The following is a 22,432-nucleotide window of genomic DNA, read 5'->3' on the forward strand; positions in this document are numbered from 1 at the left end:
AGCATGTTTCCTTTCTTTAGAAGGAAATCCTACTGAAGGAAACACGTCTTTTAATATAAGCAATATAAGAAGGTCTTAGTGAAATATTCTTATAAGATCTGTGTTTCAAAATACATGAAAATTTAAAAGCAGGTACAGAAAGAACAAAGGAGCCTGAAACAGAGGAAACAGAACTGGACAGATCAAATGGCTTTAAATTAAGACTTGAAAACAGGTATTGGAGCCAGCGAGATGAGTGAGACATGAAAAAACTAGGTGCAAAATGGGATGTTCTTGCATGTAGGACTGGACAGCTTGGTAAAGGCCAAAGAAGGCAAGAAAGCAAAAATACATGTTAAAACAAAATAGTAATGCATTTGAAAGATATGATTCAGGAAGGCAGTATGAAAGAGAATGGACTGGAAGATTAAAAGAAGCAATGTTGTCATTCAAAAGGATTGAATGACTAGGAGTCTGAAGAGAAAATCTTGGGTATACCTGTACCTACTGGAGAGGGTACATGTAAAGAACTCGCTCAACCCAAATCTGCTTTGCAAACAAGTTGACTGCAGCATATTAATGAGCTCCTTTCGTTATGTAAAGGCAACTTTTATTGGCAACCAAGTATGTCTTACAATACTGGTTCTTTGGGAAAAAAAAAGGCTGATAAAAGCACCTCTATAGCACTAGACTTACTGTACTTACAAGTGCTGTGTAATTGGAGATTTATAGTTTCTCATCTTGTCCTGGTTATTTATGTGACTGTTGGTTTGATTTAGAAACTGCATGGAAAGAAAATAAAAAGATAGCTGAAGAAAAATAATTTTTCTGTCTTTACTTACAAGAAAACTGCAAATAACTGATGATTATTAAAGATCCCCTTATAACATGGATCAAAAGGATAGTAACTTCCAGTTTTGAGATTTTTCTGTAAAGAAAGGCAGAAGCTATTTAGGAAAGCTAGGCATAAAAACAGCTACTGAGGTGTCTGAGCAGGCCAGCTTTTTTGGAAGCTGATAGCCCTTTGGTTGTGCACATAGACAGTTTCAGAAATATTTTCTGTCTGTCCTACTACTAACATAAACAGTATTTCTGTAAAAATATGACTTCCTGGCCTCTTGAAGACACTCAGTGTCTGAGAACCTCAAACAGGTAAATTCAATTGGTTCACAGAGAAGCCCAGGCCATGTCCCAGTCTCATGGCCAGAGAACAGGGAATGCCGTGCTTGCTTGGAAAAGTGACAACCAGCAGCGCAGCGGCTGGGGCGGCTTGGAAGGAAACAGAGATGCAGATGACCCAGTATCTGTTCTGTTCATTTCCTTGGGAGGGGATTTACTATTTTTGCTACTTTAGCTTATGCTGGTTCTCCAAGTGCGGTAAGTGATACAATGAACACTGTTTTATGCCAGTGTAAGCATATTTACATTTGGGCTTCTGCCACAGAAACTCCTTTTTAAAAGGAAATCAGATCTCGTGTTTCTGTGCAGACATGAGTTTCTCTTGGCTTAAGCTCATGAAAAATACATACAGTTGCATATTGTCCATTAAAAAAATAAGAGTAAAGTTCGAAATAAGGTGACTGAAGACAAAGTATTGATCCAAAGAGGACAATTTTAAGTGAATTCTGTAGGTTTCTAAGACAAAATACCTGGGTTGGGAGGAGAAATCTGAGGAGCCCAAGCCTCATATATATGAATGTATATGCATTTTTTCATATTCTTGTTAAACTGTTTGTTTTGATGTCATCATATCTTATTAATTTTATTTTCCTTAAAGGAATCTGACATGTGAAATGTATGCATATCCATGCCTTAGCTAAAAATTAATTTAAACAGTTTGTGTATTCGCAGTAGTATTAGAAGGTCAAGTATTTTGGTGTATGCATTTTACATAAGGACTGAGGAAATAATTCTAAGAAACATATTTTGTGTGGAGTCTTTCTGAGTTTTATATTTTAATTTCCTAAAATGGTTTTTGTCTGCATTTTTTTGTTGTTGTTGCTCTCTCAAAGAGCTGGCAGGCTAAATGGCAGCTGTAAACCTAAGGGTAGGCTGCAAAGTTTTTCTTCCAAAGCCTTCCTTTCATGTTTAGCCAAGTGAGAGACACGGAGTGAAATGTAAACTCCGGCTTGGCGTATCCTCATGGCCTTCTCTCCTGGTGAACAGGCAGAGGGGCAGAAGGGGGGCCAAAGCTGCCCAAGGCTGTTCACTGTGACAGGCCCCGGAAGGCACCAGCCATGAGCCGCAGCTCCCAGGTTGCTCAGAGGAGGAGGAACGTGAAGATGGTGCTCGAGGGCCCTTGATACCGTACCCCTGAGAACAGTGCTCCCCATCGCACCCGCTCCTCCTCACTTCATCCTCTCCCTGGGACAGAAGGAAAAGGAATTCATGTTACTTCTCTTCCGAGTCATTTAACTGTTTCTCTTTAATCCCTGGCAGTCTGACTAAGAACTAAGTGCATGTTTTGTTGAACTTTGTTCTGTTTGAAATTATGGACTGGAACCATTTTTATTTAACGTGGGAAACAAGCTTTGCAGAAACTCAGCGTATACGCTGGGAGAAGAACTTTCTATAAAATATAAACAGATGTATGTACAGTTGAGTGAAGGTTTGTTCATAGGAGGCTTTGTGATAAACTGCATAAATACAATATCAAGTTCTAACAAACGATGACCAGATGATGAGTTAGATCGCTTTGACATGATCTGCTGCACTGGCACTCCTGGTTTGTTTTGGTTTTGTTTGTTTTTAAAAAGATTTTTTTTCCCAACTGTTTTTTATACACACAGCTAATGTTAAAGTTCTTCCTCAGTACGGGGATGTAGAAAATTTTCTCCCAGGACAGTGGGGTGATTCCTGGGAGACCTCAGTGCAAGAGAGATGCGTATGTCTTGTAGTAGCCCTAATTGCTTGGGGCCCTTTTCCTACCAAGTAATTCTTTGGCCTGTAGTCACTGAAGGGCTGTAATTTTTTGGTTGGTTTGTTTTTATTGGGATGGAAATGGGTAAGCAAGCAGTGTCTCCTCTCTTGTGTAGAGGTGTGTTTCTTTTTGCTTCTAACCTGCCCTCTTCCCACCTGTTCTCTCTCTGCACATGTCCTTACTACATTTGCACTGAACTCTGCAGAGAGCACATAGGACTAAAAAAATACATATTTTTTAATTCTTCTATTGTGGCCATGAATTTCCCCCTCAATCAGTTGGGGCCCACAAATTCTTTAGTTGATGTCTTAGCCTTTTTCCCTATGCAGATTTGTACAGAGTATGCCAGTGGTGTTTACATGCTGCGCTGATGCAGTTAAGTGTGATCATGAAGAAAAATACTGTTTGCTTCAGTCTGAAGATCACCAGTTTCTGTGAACAACTGCGTGAATCCTGCTAATGTGATAGTTTTAGTACCCATCCCAGATGCAATAGAATGAACTATGATTTTCCTGTATTCATATGGAAATCATACTCATCTGTACATATGTATATACATATGGTTTTCCTTTGACTGTTTGGTATAGAAAGAAAATTATTAAATAAGCTAATCTTTAAGATATTATTTATCCATTCATTAAATTATTAATCTGTTTAATTTTTGTGTACAGTTTTATAAAGATGTCCAAACAAATTGTATTATATTGAAAGACAAAATTGTAAGTGTTGAATGTGAAATAAATTATCAAGCACTCCATCTTCCGACCAATGAGACACACTCAAAGTGGTAATCCCTTCTGAGAATTTCCTTGCATTGTGTGTGTACCTCTTGAGATACTGCAAATGCAACTCCAGTTTACAATCTAAGCTGGTAGAAGGCTTGAGACACCTACCATGGGGTAGATATGGTGAATAATATCACCAGCATTGAATTTCATTGAAATGTGCCTTTTCCATAAGGGCATTAAAGATGTGAAATACTATGCTCTAGTTGACTAAATGCTGTCTTTGCTGTGAAAGGACTGTTTTAGTAATGCAGGTTACTGCTGTTTGCATTATTAAGGGGGTGAGCTCCCCTCTAGGTATTAAAATTGGAGAAAAAAGAAAGTTTTGAAGGCAGTAGCCCTAGTACTAGTGTTGCAGAGTTTTTATGGCTTACTCTTGCAAAATGTGGAGATGTAGACTGAGCAATTAAAAAAACCCTGAACCCTGCAGTGTATGTAAAGGAGAATGACACAGTATTATATTGTAATCCTTCTGATACACATTCAAAAGCAGCACCAATGACCTATAGTTTTCAGATATTATGGAGGAATCAAGTGAAGAAAACCCAAGGATACCTACCTTGAACAGTTTTTTTTTTCCTGTAATTTTTTGTAGCTGTGTTTTTAAATAAATAATTAAATTTAAAGGCTTGTTCCAGGATGAAATATCTCACCTTTAATAAAGTGAGATCTATTTTTCAAGATGGAAAACACCTCCCTTATGTCCTCATCCTTAGCATTCTGTGCCCATGAAATAAATAAGGTGAGGGAAATAATAAGAAAGTCAGGCAGAAAACATGCTTTAAAGGTCTTATAGCAGATTTGTTATTCTAGTGCTGTATTTTCTTGCAGCATTTTTCTATCAGATCTCTAAAGTCAGGATACTTTACAGTTTGTTTCTTTTGTGTTTTTTTTTTTTAATATTTAAGCTTAGTAAAGTACTATATGAGGGTTAAATTAGTATGGGGTTTTTACCTCTCTTGTGCCTAGCAATGTTGTAGCATTACTGAAAATCATAATGAAATTTAGGGAGATGTGAAGACTGTGTAGAACTGAAGCTCTTCCTACACATTTGGGTAAAATCAGTAGAATCATTGCAATAAAATAATTTTATTGTGCATAATTTTACTTTGCATTTTTATACAGTTTCATTCATAGTCTCCCAAAGAATGTAATATAAATTCTATTTATTAATTCTCATCTAATTGTAGTGTTGTTATTTTTTTCTTCTTTAGGGTGTACCTCAGTTACCGTGTGCCAAAGCATTGTATAACTACGAGGGAAAAGAACCTGGAGATCTTAAATTCAGTAAAGGAGACATCATCATTTTGCGTCGACAGGTGGATGAAAATTGGTATCATGGAGAAGTCAATGGCATCCATGGCTTTTTTCCTACCAATTTTGTTCAGATTATTAAACCTTTACCTCAACCTCCGCCTCAGTGCAAAGCACTTTATGACTTTGAAGTAAAAGACAAGGAAGCAGATAAAGACTGTTTACCATTTGCAAAGGTAAAAACAGAATAAAATTATTATTTTCTTTTAATAATTTCATTCACTTGGATAAGAAATAATAAGGCTCTTCTGTAGTCTTGTCTACATTTTTTTTTAATGGAGCTGCACAAATATGAAAAGGGCAAGTAATTCTGCAGGTGTTTCTCCTATGTTGATTAGTTTTGCCTTCCTTCTCTTCCTAAATTACACATAATTTCTCTGAGGTTTTATTTTTGAGAATGCAGTTTTTCATAATTACAGTAGTAATGTTCTTAATTATGAGAAATAACCTATGTTATAAATTAGAAGTGTTCCATCTTCTAAAGAAACACCCATTTTAAATCGAAGTTGGTACTGTTTTCAGCTTAGCATTTAGTAAGCAACGTTTTTAGGATCTAGATACCAGACAAGGTACTATTAAACTTTGTCATTCTATAATATTACTAATAGTGATTAGTAAGAAATTAGTAAGAAATATTTTGTTCTTGTTGTTGCTGTTGTAATTAATTTTCTGTCTTGCAAGGCACATAATGTTACAGAGTTTTAACAGGAATCAGAGCTGTTCCTTTGTTTTCACTTTCTGATTCTTTATCAAATTGCACAAAAATGTTGCAAAATCAAATATGAGCTAATCACTTTTCTACACTTGCCTATTAAAAATGAAAAGGATGGCTAAAATTCTAAAAAGGAAAGATATTAACATGTGGATAGACAGTGGTTGTTACAACACAGAACAGCAATACTGTTGAGGATGATTGGCATTAGCTTGCGTATTTTGATTAACTTCTTGGCAAACTGTTTTTTGTTTTTTGTTTAAATCTCCAGTCGTACTTGAGTAAGCATACTTGTTTCCAAATATTTTAACTTGCCTATGAAACAATTATGTATCTCAGTATAAGTGAGAGCAATGTTTAATATGCACATAAATCCTTTTTTTATGTAACATTCTCAAAACCATATCTAATCCAAATGCTCCATGTAGATGTGAAAGAAATCATATCACTTACCAGTGTTCTTAAGTACTTAAATAGAAAAGAAACATCTAGGGAAGATTAGGTAATGAGTCAGTTGAGAAGAAAAAAGATTGCAGTTCTGTTGATTAATGCCAAGGACTTAAAGGGGGGCTGATGAATACCATGGCCTGAACATGGCAGGAAGTCTGACACCTAAGGACAGAGTCCAATGGCTGAGTTTAGCTGTGGACAGTTAGCTGAACTCTGACAAAATAGGAAAAGGAACAGCTGGAACCAACTTCAACCCCAAAAGTGGCATGTTCGTTACGGAGTGCCTTCTCTGCAGTGCTTGTCCGTGTACCGCCTTCTCTGATTACCTGTGCGTTATGGAGGGAAATTAAATTAGAAGTTTAATTAGAGCTGGGAGACATAATCACTGCATGTTCACACAGGATGATGTTCTGACTGTAATTCGCCGCGTGGATGAAAATTGGGCAGAAGGAATGCTGGCTGACAAGATAGGAATATTTCCAATTTCATATGTTGAGGTGAGTAAAGCTGGGCCTTCAGTAAGGTTGTGCCCACTGTGTATTTCATTTTCCAAAAGGAAAAATAATCAACACTAGTGATGATTAAAAATAACCTGAGATACAAATGCTATTAGACCTAAAATAGTCAGAGATGTGTGTGCTTATTGTGGGAAAGTTAATGACCTCAGCAGTTGAACCAGTGATTTTTACTTAGCTATTTGATACCTCTTTTCATTGAATGAAATTGGAATGAGAGTACTTGGAGGCAGTCACTGTGTTTTCTTGTTAATAGTGGAGTCATGCAGTCCATCACAAACCACGCTTAACCAAAAAATGAAAGCAATCAGCAAGTCAGAGAAATAGTAAGCTTTGCACTGTCCCTAATGCCTGCCTCTTAAAACCAAATTAGCATAACTAGAAAGTCAAAGAATATAGGCTGTTGTTAAGCAGGTAAAGCATTGCCTTTTACATCCAGCAGACTCTTATATAAAGTCTTCTGTATCTTCCTGCATTTCTCATATGTGATATGACAATTTACAGTGAGAGGTGGCAGTTGAGAAAGTTTCCCCAACCTTTTAAGGTTTAAGAGTTGAAAGCTAAATCTTCTATATAGAAAGACAGCTGATTAAGAACAGTGTGTACAGCTGCAACAATGATTTTTAAAATTTGCATTACAGAAAGATATAGAGGTTTGGAATAGTATTTGTCTTTCTGATAGGTATGCTATGGGTACTTGGTAGGATGCACTTCTTGCACTGACAAGATTTTATTTAAATAAATGAGGCAGAATGATGAAAGCAAAAAGTATTTCCATATTACATATGGGATGAGAAATATGTACCTCAGGTCACAGAAGAGATGAGTAACCATACTAAGAATCAAGTCAGGTTTTATTAATGAAATTTCTGAATGCCCTGATGAGATGGGAACTTTTTTTTTTTTAAAAAAAGACTGTGTTCAACCAACATGGAATTTGTTCTTTTTAAAAGGGAAAATATGTATATTAATTTTTATAGGTTGATGTAATGTATATCTGGGGATAGAAAATTTCACGACTGAAAAAACAACAACAAAACCAGAAGGGTTTCAGCCTTAGTGCAGTTCTGGCTTCAATTTAAGAAGCCAGTTTAAGAAGTTCTTGCCCCTGGCTATTCATTCCTGGCTCCTTGCAATTAACTGCCCCTTCAGTTTATCCAGTAAAGCTTTTTGTGGTGCTTTTTAATACTAAATCACTTAACTTAGCCAAGTTAGAAATAGAAGTTTCCTAGGGCTGCCACTCGAGCTAACTATTTAGCTAACCGACTCCATTTCCATCTTTACAAAAGTTTGCAAAATGGAGATATACTCTTGAAAAAAATTCTGTAAAAATTATACTCGGTCACGAAATGTATTTCACCAGTGATGTTTTCAGACAAATTCCATCAACTAAGAAAATGTATCTTCCGTTAACCCTTTTAGGACAGGCACAAGCACTTGTGTACACACTTACAAATCCCCACTAAAATGATATAGGAAATCTAGAAGGATAAATAATATCCAGATAGATACTTCAGATCAGATAGGTGGGTTTTTTGAGTATATACTAAACCGAAACATGTGCTGCAGTGAAGAGCAGTGAGATATGCAGAAAACTATCAATTTGAATTTTGAAATACCAGTTTTCTGAGATTGTAAGACTACTGTTTTGGAAAATATACAGACAGTTGATACAAACAAGTATATCAAACCATTCTTACCTATAATAGACACTGAACATGTGAAGAAATCAATGTTTTTGAGATTATTTTTTATATAGTATTTATTTTTAGTTATGTTTCCCAATCTTGTAATCAATACCTATTTTTGTCATAATGATAGACATGTCTTTGCCTTGTGTTTGTTCGTCCGCATCCTTTTTTTTTAATTATTTTTTTTTAAAAATGTGAATTAGTAGTTGCATTTACTGGAGATTTTCTGCAGTCATTAACTTTAAAATCAGTGTAGTCTGTGATGTTTATTCTGCAATATAGGTCTGATACTGGTGATATTTCTTGTACGAGGAGGTCACAGGATAAAATTTTAGATACATTGAAGTCCGTGAAAAGCTCTACTTATATTTGAGGACAACTTTTTACCTGGAGGAGCATTTTATGATTCAGCGTTTTCTAGTCTGCTCTATTCTTTTATATCCCTTTTGCTTATTAAATTTGTGATAATAAAAGCTAAGTATGAAAACATTTTAAGAGAAATTTTAGTAGTGATTTCATTAAAAGTATAGTTTAACTGTCTCACAAAACATTACGTCTTTATCTGTAGGCGCATAGCACTGTGAAATAATTACTTCTATCTGCAAATGAAAAATAAATAATGCAAACATTGCAAAAATGAAATTCTAATTTCTAAGAAGTGCAAGATATTATTAGAATTTTTCTACGTAGAGTACACTTCTGAGTACAATAAACATTTCTTAGAAAGACCTCAAATTTGACATTTTGATGTGGTTTAACATTAGTTAACACACTCCAAATCTAATAAGTATTTACACTTTCACAAGTTATTCCGCACTCATACAGAACAACTAGAAAAATACAAACACCCAGAATAGAAAAAGAAAAATCAGAGAAAAGGAATCACTTTTCAATCAAAATGTCAGTAGAAGATAATGACGGTTTTCATTTTGCCAAGTTAACATGAACGACTGGGAAACACCCTTTGTATTATTAATTCAGCTCATGTAGCTTTATAAACAATCTTATAGAAATGTAGGGGAAGAACCCCCAAATAATCCAAAATGTCCACTGTAGTAGAATTTTAAGTTCATTGTCATTTTCTACAACTGCATCCATCAGTTAGCACAACATTTAATCAATGAGAACATAAAACTTTTATGTACCTAGTGTGTCAGGTTGGGTTTTTTTTGTGAGCATCCCCTCCTGTACCAAACAGGAGTGTTTCAAACATACTTTTTTTTTTTTTTTTTGTCTATACATTCTAGATTGGATTTTAGACTGGATTTTCAGCATGGTCTTTTTAACATTGTACTTAACTAGGTTAAACTTTGTCTCTCACTGTTAGATGATGTGATTCATGCTTAGGATGAATCATGTGATTTAACATGCTTAGGAGAAAAAAAATCAGACTTTTGTAACAATACTAACTCAGAAAAATAAGGTAAAACCTTTTATGGAAACTTTCCTCTATTTTTGACAGTTTTGCCTGCCCGAAACTTAAAGTAGAAAATTTATGCAAAAAGTGAATGATGTATTCCACATCGAGTAGAATTGTTAACTTTGAGTAGAATTATAGTCTAATCCCCCCCATATTTGAATGTGTTAATCTCAGTGTTATCATTCCAGTGAGAACTTCTGAGTGTTATAGTTTTGATTAATTTCCCTAACAAAAACTGCAATACAGAGCTATTTAATTTGTTTCAAAAATTAATATAAACACAGCTTTGCTCATGATTGTGATCTGTTCAAGATTCTTCCACTGATTTGGACAAAATATATTTGTTCTGAAACTTTAATTGTGAAGCTGAATATATGTTTCTAAGCTATTTACTATCCTCCAGGACAATGCTTAGCAAAAATAATATCAGATAAGGACAATGTTTGCCTTAGTTCCACTTACACTTTACTTCTTTGTTGCTAAATATATGTGAAAGTGAAATGTTGTCTAGAAAGCAGAATTTGACTAATAATAGTGTTGGTAATGTGGAAGGATAACTTCCTGACATAACGGAGATGTAGTAAAATTGCAGAAGTAAAAACTTTGGATGAATGTGTAAGATTGTTGGAGGGAGAAGATGGTGTTTTCATTTAATTTCAAAAAGTGATAATACTTGAATTTTAACTCTACATGTGAGTGAAGAACACCCAAATTAATTTGTTAGATAAGTACAGTAAAGCACAACTATAAGAGACCTTGAAAAAGGTCTTTCATGGGAATCTACTTGATAATTCCTCCAGATGGCTGCAAGCAGGCAGAAGCCTATCTGCTCGCCTCAACCCCTGCCGCAGCACTGAGATGCAGCTCAGCCGGACACCTCTGTCTTGCCCCCATTTGGAAAGTTGTTCTGTTTCCTGGATTTGGGCAGGAAAGGGAATTGGATTTCAGGCTACCTGTTACAGCAAAAATTTTGTTGAATGGAGAAAACAAATAAATGTGAATGTAAAAGTTGAAGAAGCTTCGGTTCAAATACATTTATTTAGGAAAGCAACTGATGTAGAACATGTGAGAAGAGATACAGGGATGTTTTTTGCAGCAAGGAATGCTGTATTGCAACACTTCATAGAATGAGTGGGATGCATTCCCATGGTGACCTTCAAGGGTTGCTAGCTGTTTCATTGGAGAATACATGCAAGTTCTTCGCTTCTCTTCTCAAGGAAGTAAACTGCACTCTGCACAGTATTCTGCAACTGTTGCTGTCCTCAGGTCACTTCTAAGGCCAGTAATCAGTTCACTTCCATGTTCAGGTTCATGCTACTGTCCTGTGCTTTCGTCGCTACATAAGAAAGCTCGGTATGTTGCTTATATTTGAAGCAGTCTTGAATCAATCCTATGGGCAAGCCTTAACTTTTCTCTAATAAGTTGCTCATTGTATAGAATAATCAGATTCTGCAGGTATTAATAGCTTCAGGAGGTAAACAAATACAATTAGGTGTAACAGGTACTTCAGGATGCTTTTAGCAGAGGGGCTTTTGTTTTTGTTTTTTGTTCCTGGGTGATCCCTTAACTTTTTCGATTAGGTAGTTCTTGTTTTAGAAATGAGTACTGCTTTTCTTTCTCTGAGCTGTGTAATTTGTGAACAGGTTCTTTGCTAAATAAGGGAGTAGATTAGATAAGAATGGAAGTGGTTGCAGCCATTGCATAAGACAATATGGAAGACACAGGTTGTCAGGAAGGACACGAAAAACTTCAGTCTGAGTTGGAAAAAATAAAATGTGCAAAATACATAAATAATTAGTTTTTGAAAAGCCCGCATGTTATTCCATGATGGAGGATAAGACCCTGATAGGATGAGTAGCAGAGGGTCTTATTCTTTTTGGGTCTTATTTTCTACTTGTTTCATATCCTTCAGCCTCATATCTGTGTTCTATGATAAAATAACATTGTCTTCACTGGTTTGTTAAAAGTATGTTTGCTCTAAATTTAAAATTTAATAAATAAAAAAAAAAACCTAGATAATGGACTTGCAAGTTAATTGGAGAAAGCTGTATCGTTATGTCTTCTGTACTACACAAGTGGGAGCATATGGACAAAATAATTTTGTACATGTCCAGTATTAGCAGGATTGAAAATCTAGCATCCACCTTTTTCTTAGGAATGTTTACCACTGTGACATTGTCTTTTCCTATCCTTCCTGTTCTCTTCAGCTGCCTTTTATTCTTTATTCTTTCGTACCAGTTTATATATATATCTACTTGTCCTGAGAGATAGGAAAGTGTTCAGGGTATAAGCTGTTACCATTTGTAGGAGCTGTGTTTAAATAGGTGTTGATGCTGTCATGATTAATGATGTGTTATTTGTCTAGTAAAGTTTTGATGGGGTGAAATGCTGCTTTAAAACTCGTCATGAGCATAGTAGGTATCTTAAGATTTGTGGAAAAATGGGTAAAATAAATAAAAGAAATAATATGCTGAAGAGTAGAAATAGTACTTCTACAGTAACTAATTTCATTTTTTCATTCTGATGTTCTTCAGAAAAGATTTATCCCTTCTTCATAACTGGCTACACTTACCCAAGTAACAGTATTCATATTTAGTGGCACATACTAATGTTAGTTAACCTGTTCAGAAAACTGGTGCTGGTGTTACTTCAGCTCATGAATAAGTGAGAGTTCTGACATTATTCTTTCCAGTAGCTCTAAAATGTAAATAAGACTGTCTGGAAATAAAGGGTTTGTGAAAAATGTTGGGGTTTTTGTTTGGTTTGTGGGTGGGTGGTTTGTTTTTTTTTTTTTCCCCCTTTTCTTACATAGTTGACATCTCATTGTAAGAAGAAAATGTCTGGGATCCGGATTTCTTCATTGGAAAGGATTTGTTTGTATTTAATATAATATTGTTGTAACAAATAGAAAATTTCATTGTGAACAAAAAATCGTTAGGTAAGCTTAAAAAAAGAAAAATCCATTTGAGGGTTCTTAGGCACAGAGATGCTGCCTCTGCGTTAGAAAATTCAGGAGCTGAGAAGGTATTTCCACAGAATTGCCAATATGTTTCTTTTCTCCTTATATTGTCTTATGCTTGTATAGCTACTTGTTGTCAGGCAGTATACTGATATAGGTGGATATTTAGTCTGTCCTACTATGTTCTTAAATCTGTGTTTATGAAGCCTGGTTTTTATTACTAGTAGTGTTAAAGATATATTCATAAATACCAAGGGATACTAGGAGGAATGTGCAGGTTTATGTCATAGAAACAAACAAAAAAAAGGCTTAAAATGAAATGAACATTCAAGAAGTTTTGTAATACAGATTTTTATATTATTGGGTCAAAGGGAACCACTGTGTTTTAGTCTGACTTATAGATGACACAGGCAGCGGATATTGATGAACTAATCCATGTCTGGACTAAAGCATAATAATGTCCTTTCTGATTGAAATTTTACCTCTGATGGGTAGTCGACACCAGCCCAACAGTAAATGTGTTGAGTCTGTAGCAAAAGACTTGTCACTCTGTAATGCCTAGTTTGTAGAGTAGGTGAGTATTGTCACAGTTTGAAGTTGCATGATTTAAATTCTATTATATTATGAATAAAAGGAAAATAGATTATTTTGTTTTATTCAGGTGATTTTTATAAATTAAAAAATACTAACGTGTGACTGACTTTTGTAGTTTAACACAGCAGCCAAACAGCTGATAGAATTGGATAAGCCCTCAGGTTCTGCTGTTGACTCTGGAGAAGGTACCTCTGGGGCAGCCCACAACAATTCAACCCAAAAGCACACCGATACTAAGAAAAACACCAAAAAACGGCACTCTTTTACCTCCCTCACTATGTCCAACAAGTCTTCACAGTCTTCTCAGAATCGCCACTCAATGGAAATTAGTCCTCCTGTCCTCATCAGCTCCAGCAACCCAACCGCAGCAGCCCGCATAAGTGAGCTGACAGGACTTTCCTGTAGTGCCCCTTCTCAGGTAATTTACATGAAATCAAATATAAATCATGTCTGTACTTTTTTTTTTTAAAATAACTATAAGGGTTTCTAATCTTGTCAGATTACTTACTTCAAATTATTAATTATATGTAATTAATATTAACATATGCTTTCATGAAATTTATCTTCCAACATGAGAGCATTTAAGAACATTTTGTAACACTTTTTATACAATGATAGCAAATTTTTTTGGTCTTGTAAGCTAATTTGTTTCACGGTTGTTAATTTCTTAAGTGCCACAAAGATTGTTATTAAACTGTGGAAACTAGCAACTGGAGTGATTTAATTTCTTCATTTTTTTCTAAATTGAATATAATGTTGGATATTAATAAAGTACATGCAAGTAAAAGGTAAATTCAACTTGAAAATTACATGAATTCCAGAAATGAACCATATTAATCTGATTGTGATAAGTAGAAATATTTATCTGGCCTTATTTGTTAATCTCATGTTTCTTCAAAGCTTTTAGTTACAAGATACAGTAGTTTGTAAACAATTGTCTGTTTCACAGATTACATTTTGGGAGAAGAGATAGTAATGGAGACTAAGAAGTGTTGGTGTGATTTTGAATGAGCCAGTAAATATGTTTTAATTGCACATCTTTGGACTCTGACAGTCTTTTATGGAAAAAAAGAAAACTGACATTGGTAAAAGTGTGTTTCACATTGCTAGTTCAATTATCTCCAAAGTTTCTGAAATGTCAGGGGAAAAAAATAGTGAGCAGTGTGGTCCAGTACTCTTTGTACAAGTATCTAACAAAAAATTAGTTCTAGTGTTCTAGTTACAGTTAGTCTAGTGTCTAAAGTTACAGATAGTAGAGTACTGGTGATTTTGACCATGAAGCTTACAGCTGTGTCAAAACCAGCTCCTATTAAACTACTCAGAACTGACCCTCCTGGTTTTTTTTCTTTGACAGGTTCATATTGGTACTACGGGACTAATTGTGACTCCACCCCCTAGCAGCCCAGTCACAACAGGGCCTTCATTTACCTTCCCATCAGAAGTTACCTACCAAGCTGCTCTTGGTGTAAGTACTGTTTAAGAAAACTCAGACTTCCCACTTATCTCTGGTCTGTACAGTCATTTTTTTCTCTTGAGTTCTGATACACTGATTTGAAGTGATGATTTTATGATGATTGTCTATGTGATAAACAATGGCTTAAATTGAACTATAGCAAAAGCATTATTGCTACAGTAATGTTTGCATCATGTCATGCATATCCATTTCTCCAGCTTTCCTCTGTTATTTCTCTGTAGTAAACATAAGAAGCACGCTTCCTTCCAAAGCAGTGTTTCTTTTCAGCATGAGTAGGAAGGAGATTATGCTCGGCGAGAGGTTGGGGGAAACAAGCACAATGTTACAAAAAAACATCCATTGAGACCACAACTGCCAGATATTTCTGTCTTATTTAAGTCAGTATTATCAAGATTCTCTGAAATAAGTTTCAAAACCCTGCTTTCTTCTAATTAAATAAGATTATTTTAGTTGTGTGTACACCTGTGGCAGATGAAGGACATACCTAGCATATCTAAGTTCTTGGGGATCAATATGAAAAACTGTTGCAAGTGTCCATCTTTTAAAGGGAGGAATATATTGCAATGTTGTTTCCTTTGGACAAAGAAAATGCCATTGTCTTCAAAAAGTGCAGGATTTTATTCCAAAACCAAATGAAATTCTTCATTTTGCTATGCTTATGGTGGAGAAGCTCTGGAGTGTCCTGTATCATACTGCACTTATCAGAGTCTGACCTTATCTGCAGTAAAGACTATGGATACCAGTTTTCAGAGATCTTCAACAGAACTTAATGAGTCTTTATTTTGATCGTAGGAATTCTCAAAATTTAGTTCTTGTTTCAAGTCCAAAAATTGTGCCCCTAACCTTTGGCGGGGGGCATAGTTGAATAATAAATCTCCACTTAGTTTAAAAAACAAAACAAATCAACCCAAGCAAAAAACCCCAAAGCTTGGTCTTGTTCACGTGTCTAATTATCCTTGCTGTCTTTAAAGGAAGTAAAATGTGATGAATAGCCTTGCTGCTAAATATGTCTGGTTTTGTTTTCAAGTTTTGCCTTTTGGCACTTGGATCATTTTACACATTTGTCTTGCAAAATCGAAGGCAGAATTGTCTGTCTTCTATTATCGACTTTTTTGTTGTTTAAGTAATGCTTAGGTGTGGCTTGGTTGCAGGTGAGAGGTTGTGTTTTGACAGCTTTCTTTGGGACTCTTATGTTTTTCAGTCCTTAAAATTATGATGCAGTTATTTTCTGTATTGTCTCCAGTACTTCCTTCTGGCATGGTAAGCACATGGTAAGCGCATTGCAGAACTAGGTACAATGCTGCACAGTCTTTTTCAGTGATGAAAAATATTGATAGTATGAGCCTTTTACTTTTATCCTGTTAGTCTGATGTTTGTATCTTGAGAATTTGCATCCATTTATTTGGCCTGAGTGTAGCACAAAGTTTATGTTCAGCTAAATATCCACCGTGATCCCATACGATGTAGTAATTGTTCTCATACAAGTAAATATATTTCACATTCTTTGTTCTTCAGACAGATGATCTTATTATTGACAATTATACAGACAGTGTCTTTTGCCCTGCCTTACTGAGTAACGCGGGTTGCGCTGTAGCAATGCTGTGTCCTTTTGTTATTAACGACTCCTTCAATCTGTAGCTTATCTGTGCAATCCTACTATTAAATTTATGCTAATCTGGAACCAATTAATAATCTCCTTATACTGAGATTCATATTTTAATGTCACATAGCACTTGAGGTTGGAAGGGCCTCTGGAGGTCATCTAGTCCAACCCCCCTGCTCAAACAGGGCCACCTACAGCCAGTTGCCCAGGACAGTGTCCAGACAGCTTTTGAATATCTCCAAGGATGGAGACTCCACAACCTCTCTGGGCAACCTGTTCCAGTGCTCAGTCACCCTCATAGTGAAAAACTGTTTCCTGATATTCAGACTGAACCTCCTGTGTTTCAGTTTGTGTGTCACTGGGTACCACTGAAGAGAGTATGGCTCTGTCACCTTTGTAGCTTCCCTTCAGGTACTTATATACATGGATGAGATCCCCCTGAGCCTTCTCTAGGCTGAACAGTTCCAGCGCTCTCAGCCTTTTCTCATAGGAGAGATGCTCCAGTCCCTTCATCATTATCTTAGTTGGCCCTTCACTGGACTCTCCAGTATGTCTGTGTCCGTCTTGTAGTGGAGAGCCCAGAACTGGACACAGTACTCCAGGTTTGGCCTCATTGGTGCTGAGGAGAGTGGAAGGATCACCTCCTTTGCTTGACCTGCTAGCAAGACTCTTTCTAGTGAAACCCAGGGTACCATCACCCTTCTTTGCCGCAAGGGCACATTATTGCCTTATATTCAACTTGGTGTCCACCAGGAAGGACCCCCAGGTCCTTTCTTTGCATATGAGGTGTACATCTAGTACTAGAAACAATTAGCTGCTTATATACTAATCCATGTAATCTTTTATACTTCTTTCATCCTCTCCTTCAGAAAGTACTTGTGATAACAGCATGCAAAATCAGTTTTGTTATCGTTTGTGCTGTTAGGCAGAATATAAGTCTAGCTAACATATATGCACAAACACTGAGTAATTGATTTAATTTGTGGCTGAGATGTTTTGGAGAGGGTGGAGTAGGCAGGACTCAAAGCATAATTTCAAAAGTTCTAACGGAAGTTGCTTTTTTTTTTTTCCCCTCTCAGTAACAAATGCTTTTGTTTGTTACTAAGAATCGGTAGTTCTTTCTTTGATGCCAGTGTGGAAAAATACTTTATTTTGGCGCTGGTGTGAAGTCATTAGACCACCTCGGGTGCTTTAGTTGCGTATGCTTGTTCAAAAGCGATCTCACCACTGGTACCCACAGGAATTAAATTACAGTGCTAAATGCAGCATGGAGTGAAACTCCTGCCACATGATCGTCCTGTATCCTGGAGTGCTACTTTCTCTTTGTGATAACCATGTTCCTGGTTATGTTTCCAATTAGGCATATAATTCCCATTGAGGATCTGAATTATTCTCTGCCACCCTCTTTAAAAGTCAATAACCTTCTGTACATAATGTTCTGTTTCTTCTTGACTTGTCTTCAGCATGACTAAAATACAAGCTGACAGCTCAGGCTACAGTCAGGTCACTCCTGTGTTCTTTTACTGTAGATGATATTAGATGATAATGCAGTTTATAGTCAGACTGTGAAGTGCGTCTTTCATGTCCACTTTTCCTCTTGCTTCATAAACTCTTGTTTTAATTTTAGAAATGTGCAAAACAGTCCTGACAGGTCAAGAGAGAAAGTGATGTTCTTGTCTCTCTAGGTGTTTCCCGTCTGAAAATTCCCTCCCTGACGTTCTGAGCATTAAACTATAGAACAATTGTGATTGTATTATTTAATACATCAGAAGTGGTTGGCTTGAGTCCTTTTGACTTTTTATTTTTTGCTTTTGTAAGTATAAACTCCTGCACTGCTCTAAGCTTCTCCCTTTAGCTTTTTTTTAATTTCTGAATACTAAGCAAATGACAAGGGAGTTGGCTTGTAACAGGGAGAGTTTCTCTTTAGCATGAAGATAGTTTAATTGGATCTTCCTCCTGTCAATTGTTTTGGTGTTTATAACACTATTTAAAGTTATTGATTGTTCTTTGAGTTGTTTGTACAACTTCTTTTACTTCATGCCAAACTCAGATTAAGGGAGAAAGAAGAAATCGAAGAGGATGAGTGTGGTTCCCCATCAGTGAAGAAGAAAAAGATACGTTCCTTTACAATAATCCTGAATTATGTATCTTTGCTACATTTATCTGTCCTGAATCTAGAAACAAAAAAAAGGTAGTGTCTTCTGTAAGAAATATGACTTTTTTGTTGTTAAGAGGAGATATTTTGAGCTGTCTTGTTGGGTAACAAGTTTCTCTAAAACAGCTGAGATTCATTCCTAGCTCAAAGGAGCCTGTGAGACTTTTATCTGTGTGCATGTATAGGATCACATCTTAGTTTGTTACATTGTTATTTTGGGAAATATTATGGTGGTTCAAAAAATGCCAATTGTGTTAAATTTTGTTTTGTCTGTAATAATCTTTTGTAGATGGTATTTGGTACCAAACGTTGTATGAAGTAATTTACAAATTTGCAGCCAAAATTGGCACGAATAAGACTTATGAATGAGACTGCTTTTGTCGAGTGACTGTATACACTATCTGCTGCTTGTATCTCTTAAGCAAATTTTAAGTTGCATTCAGAAAACCTGTGATAGTTTATTTAAAATTTTTATTTTACAGCAGCAGTTCTTTAGCCTAATTCTTTAGTCGACAGCATTAATTCTTGTTTTGTGTTTTGAGGTTTGATTCTTTGAAATTGAAGAAGCTATGAACTGAGACAAACTTCTCACAGCTGAAGCTTTTGTCTGTGGTGATATCATTTACACTGTTCTCTGGGACTCACCACAACTTTGCCCCTAATGGGGGCATTAATTGTTCTTCTCTTCTTGGCCACTGGCATTTTTGAACTTTGTAGGTGCTTAGTATATTTGAAGTTCTTTATAAACTAGCAGGTGTCAAGTTCAATAGTTGTTGGGTGAAAATATGCACGTACAGTTATGTAAGGCTTATTTACTTGGGAGGAAATTCTTGGATGTAATTTATAAGGTAGTTACCTAATGGAGGAGATCTAGTTGCCATAAATTTTGCTGAAAAAACTCTTAAAGGAAGTATGTGATTTGAACTATGATATGGAAAAAACAGAGACAAAATATACCGTAGCAAAGAGTTACATTCAAAAGCAGCAGCAGAAAACCAGAATGTAGCAACAACAGGTAACTTACCTTCCTTTCACTCTCTTTACACTCTCTTGAGAAGCTAACAGTATTTTGGACTGCAATTGACCATATTGCTACTCCTGCAGATTGAATATGTTGACTTTGAAATGGTGTCTTGGTGTGTGCACTTAACTAGCAGAAATAGGTGGTCTATATTTGGATGGTTTACATTCACTTATGTGGTGAAGGTTTCATAAACTAAAAAATCTGTTTTTTCTGGTCCTGTTCTCTTGCCCACGCACAAAAAAAATTGCCCATCTATGTTAAAGTATGTAAGGTAGTCTGTATTATTATTAATGAGGCACGAGCTGTGAGGGTTATATATATAGGGTTATAGATGACATTTAGCTCTCTTTCATGTAGTTCCAGCTGATTCAGTAGTGTAAGTCAGTCAGGAGGAGGTTTAAATAAGAACTGTCTGCGTTTGAACCAACAAAAATTCAAATCAACTTTTGTTGGGAAGAGGAAGCAGCTGAAAGAAACGATGAGGTTTTGTATGAGAGGCCTGTTCTTGATAAACATATTTATAGTTTAGGAATTTTGTTAAACATGAGCCTTAATTTGTTATCCCTCAGGGGATTTTGCAAGTCATATATTTTTTTCCTAGACCTTGTGGGAGCAAAGACAGTTAATGATTTCCCCCCCCACTGCTGTGCCTTTTGTTATTCTTTGGGTGAGCTAGTTATTGATCTTCAGTTGACTGATATGGGTATGCAACCTAACTATATGTAAACTTAGTAATATGTTATGTGTTTCTAGAACATAAGTGTAGGTACTATTTGAAGTTTTTACAGAAATTAAAATCAAATTAAATAATGTTTCATCTTCCAATTAAAAAAAATAATGTATCACTTATTTGCTGTTACATATGCTTGAAAGTACCCTTGTCTGAAAAGTAGTTGCAGAAACTCTAATTTTTTCTCCCCCTCAACTAACTAAAATGAAAATAGTCTTTAATTATTTTGATAAGCATAGTTTATTAAATCATGTGGGTTAGCGCATATTGGCTCACAGAATGTTGACTATGGGAACCATCAAAACTAGCTTGTGCTCTGGAGCTAGGCATGTTTCTCAACAGCTAGAAAAATGGTTACATACCAGAAAACTTCTTGAAAACTTGGCTAGAGCATTTGAATATATTTTATCAAGTTGTAGCAGTGCAAGCTGAGGAGTGTTAGTCCTCTAAAGCCTATCAGGTAGTTTATTTAGATTTCTTAGTACTTGCCAAGTCTTTAAGAGTTTAATTGGTCTGTGGCTCACTGCAGGTTTCATTACCATAGTAATAGACACAGGGAGGGAAGCAGAACCTGAATAAAGCAGAATAAAATAGAGCTGGGAAAGCGCCTTTATTGCAGCTAAAAATTCAATGTATATTGTGTGTTCAAATGAATAAAATACAACGCCCAGCATTTATATCTTTAGAGATTCATGAACTGTGGAATCGTGACAACCTTGATATTGTGCATGAATGGGTTTAATTTTAAAGATTTCCAGCTAATCATCTCCTAATGTGGATTTACAGGTTCTACCATGTATAAAGGAATCTAGATGCCTAAAAAAAGGTTTAAATTTATATTCAGTAGACAGGTTGTCTAAAAGTTAGATGCTCACGTCCAGCTTGAATTCAGTTAAGACGTTTGTTGAAGCTGACTGGGAGGGGCAAATAACTTCTGCTGCAAAGCATCTGAAAGAGAAATGTTGTTATTTCAGTATGAATTATCAAGATATTTTAAAAAGCTTGCTGGATGGATGGGGATCTAGAATGTGAAGCAAATGCAATTGCCGTTGTAAATAACTCAACTGTTAGTATCAAAACTCACAATAATGTTTCTTCAGCAGGTTACATCTGCTTTGTGTTGGATACAGGAGGCCCGCTCGGTCTTAAGAAATTGTTAATGTACAATCAGAAGAAAAGCTTTAAATAAAATAAGAATATTTCACAACATATCAATTTATATCATAAGCATAAGAATTTTGAGTGAAAAACTATAAGAGTTAATCAGTTTTCTTTAGAATTGAAAGCTTTTAATCGTGTAGTTCTTTACTGTGTCTTGACAGCATAAGACTACTTCAGAGAGCTTTTTATTAACACTTTCACCAAATGTAGCCAGGTAATACTCACACATTGTAGAACTAAGACTTATTTTCTTTACAGGTTTTTGTTTAGAAAAACAAAAATACCCACCCTTTAGAAGCAGGCTGTTTGAGGGGAATTAAAATCACTTTCAATTATATATTTTTCCAAACTGATAACGTAATGCTATGTATTTATATGCTGATGCACTGGAAAAGCCAGGCAGTACTTCAGGACATTTTGTTAATTTATATTTTTGTTGATTTGTATTTTTGTTACGTGTTTTTTAAACCTGAAGTGGTATGGTTTAGAGTTTTGTTTCAGTATTAAAGTACTGCGTTAAGTTGAACATCATGTCTGAAATTAATTCAGTCTTACGTTTTCAAATGTTGGAGGTATTTTATTACTCTTTTTGTGTGTGTTATAACACAAATAATTATTTTTGGAAGGGGGGGCAAGGAAAAGTTCTCCTTTTGTGAGAGACTTTTCCCAGGAGTGTCAGTACACAAGGTCCTCAAGAAATGTCTGAGGCTTTACAGAGCAGAAGGTAACAATTGTGCCATTGATTCTCAAAAGGCATAGAAGCCTGTAGGCAGGACCCCCATTATGATGTGTCTGTAAAGGAACTGTGCCTTTTTACTGGGGTGTTTGTTAAAGATTACAGATCTTGATAATACTGAATTTCAAAAGCTAACTCTTTAAACTAGAAGAATAAGAGAAAGTGGTAACAATAGCTCAGTAACTATGGTCTCATATTGTGTTCGCTTTT

At 35.7% G+C, this 22,432-nt stretch overlaps 1 protein-coding gene across 2 annotated transcripts in view; it reads left to right on the top strand.

The window, feature by feature from the left end:
- Positions 1-22,432, top strand: part of SH3RF1 (SH3 domain containing ring finger 1) — an 89,593-nt gene that overhangs the window by 47,935 nt on the left and 19,226 nt on the right. For both annotated transcript variants that reach the window (XM_074822848.1, XM_074822849.1), the window contains exons 3-6: positions 4,899-5,174; positions 6,562-6,657; positions 13,455-13,757; positions 14,694-14,804. In XM_074822848.1, coding sequence (XP_074678949.1) covers positions 4,899-5,174; positions 6,562-6,657; positions 13,455-13,757; positions 14,694-14,804 — 786 coding nt within the window. The remainder of the gene's footprint in view (positions 1-4,898; positions 5,175-6,561; positions 6,658-13,454; positions 13,758-14,693; positions 14,805-22,432) is intronic.

Source organism: Strix aluco, chromosome 4 (assembly GCF_031877795.1).
Source record: "Strix aluco isolate bStrAlu1 chromosome 4, bStrAlu1.hap1, whole genome shotgun sequence".
NCBI lineage: Eukaryota > Metazoa > Chordata > Aves > Strigiformes > Strigidae > Strix > Strix aluco.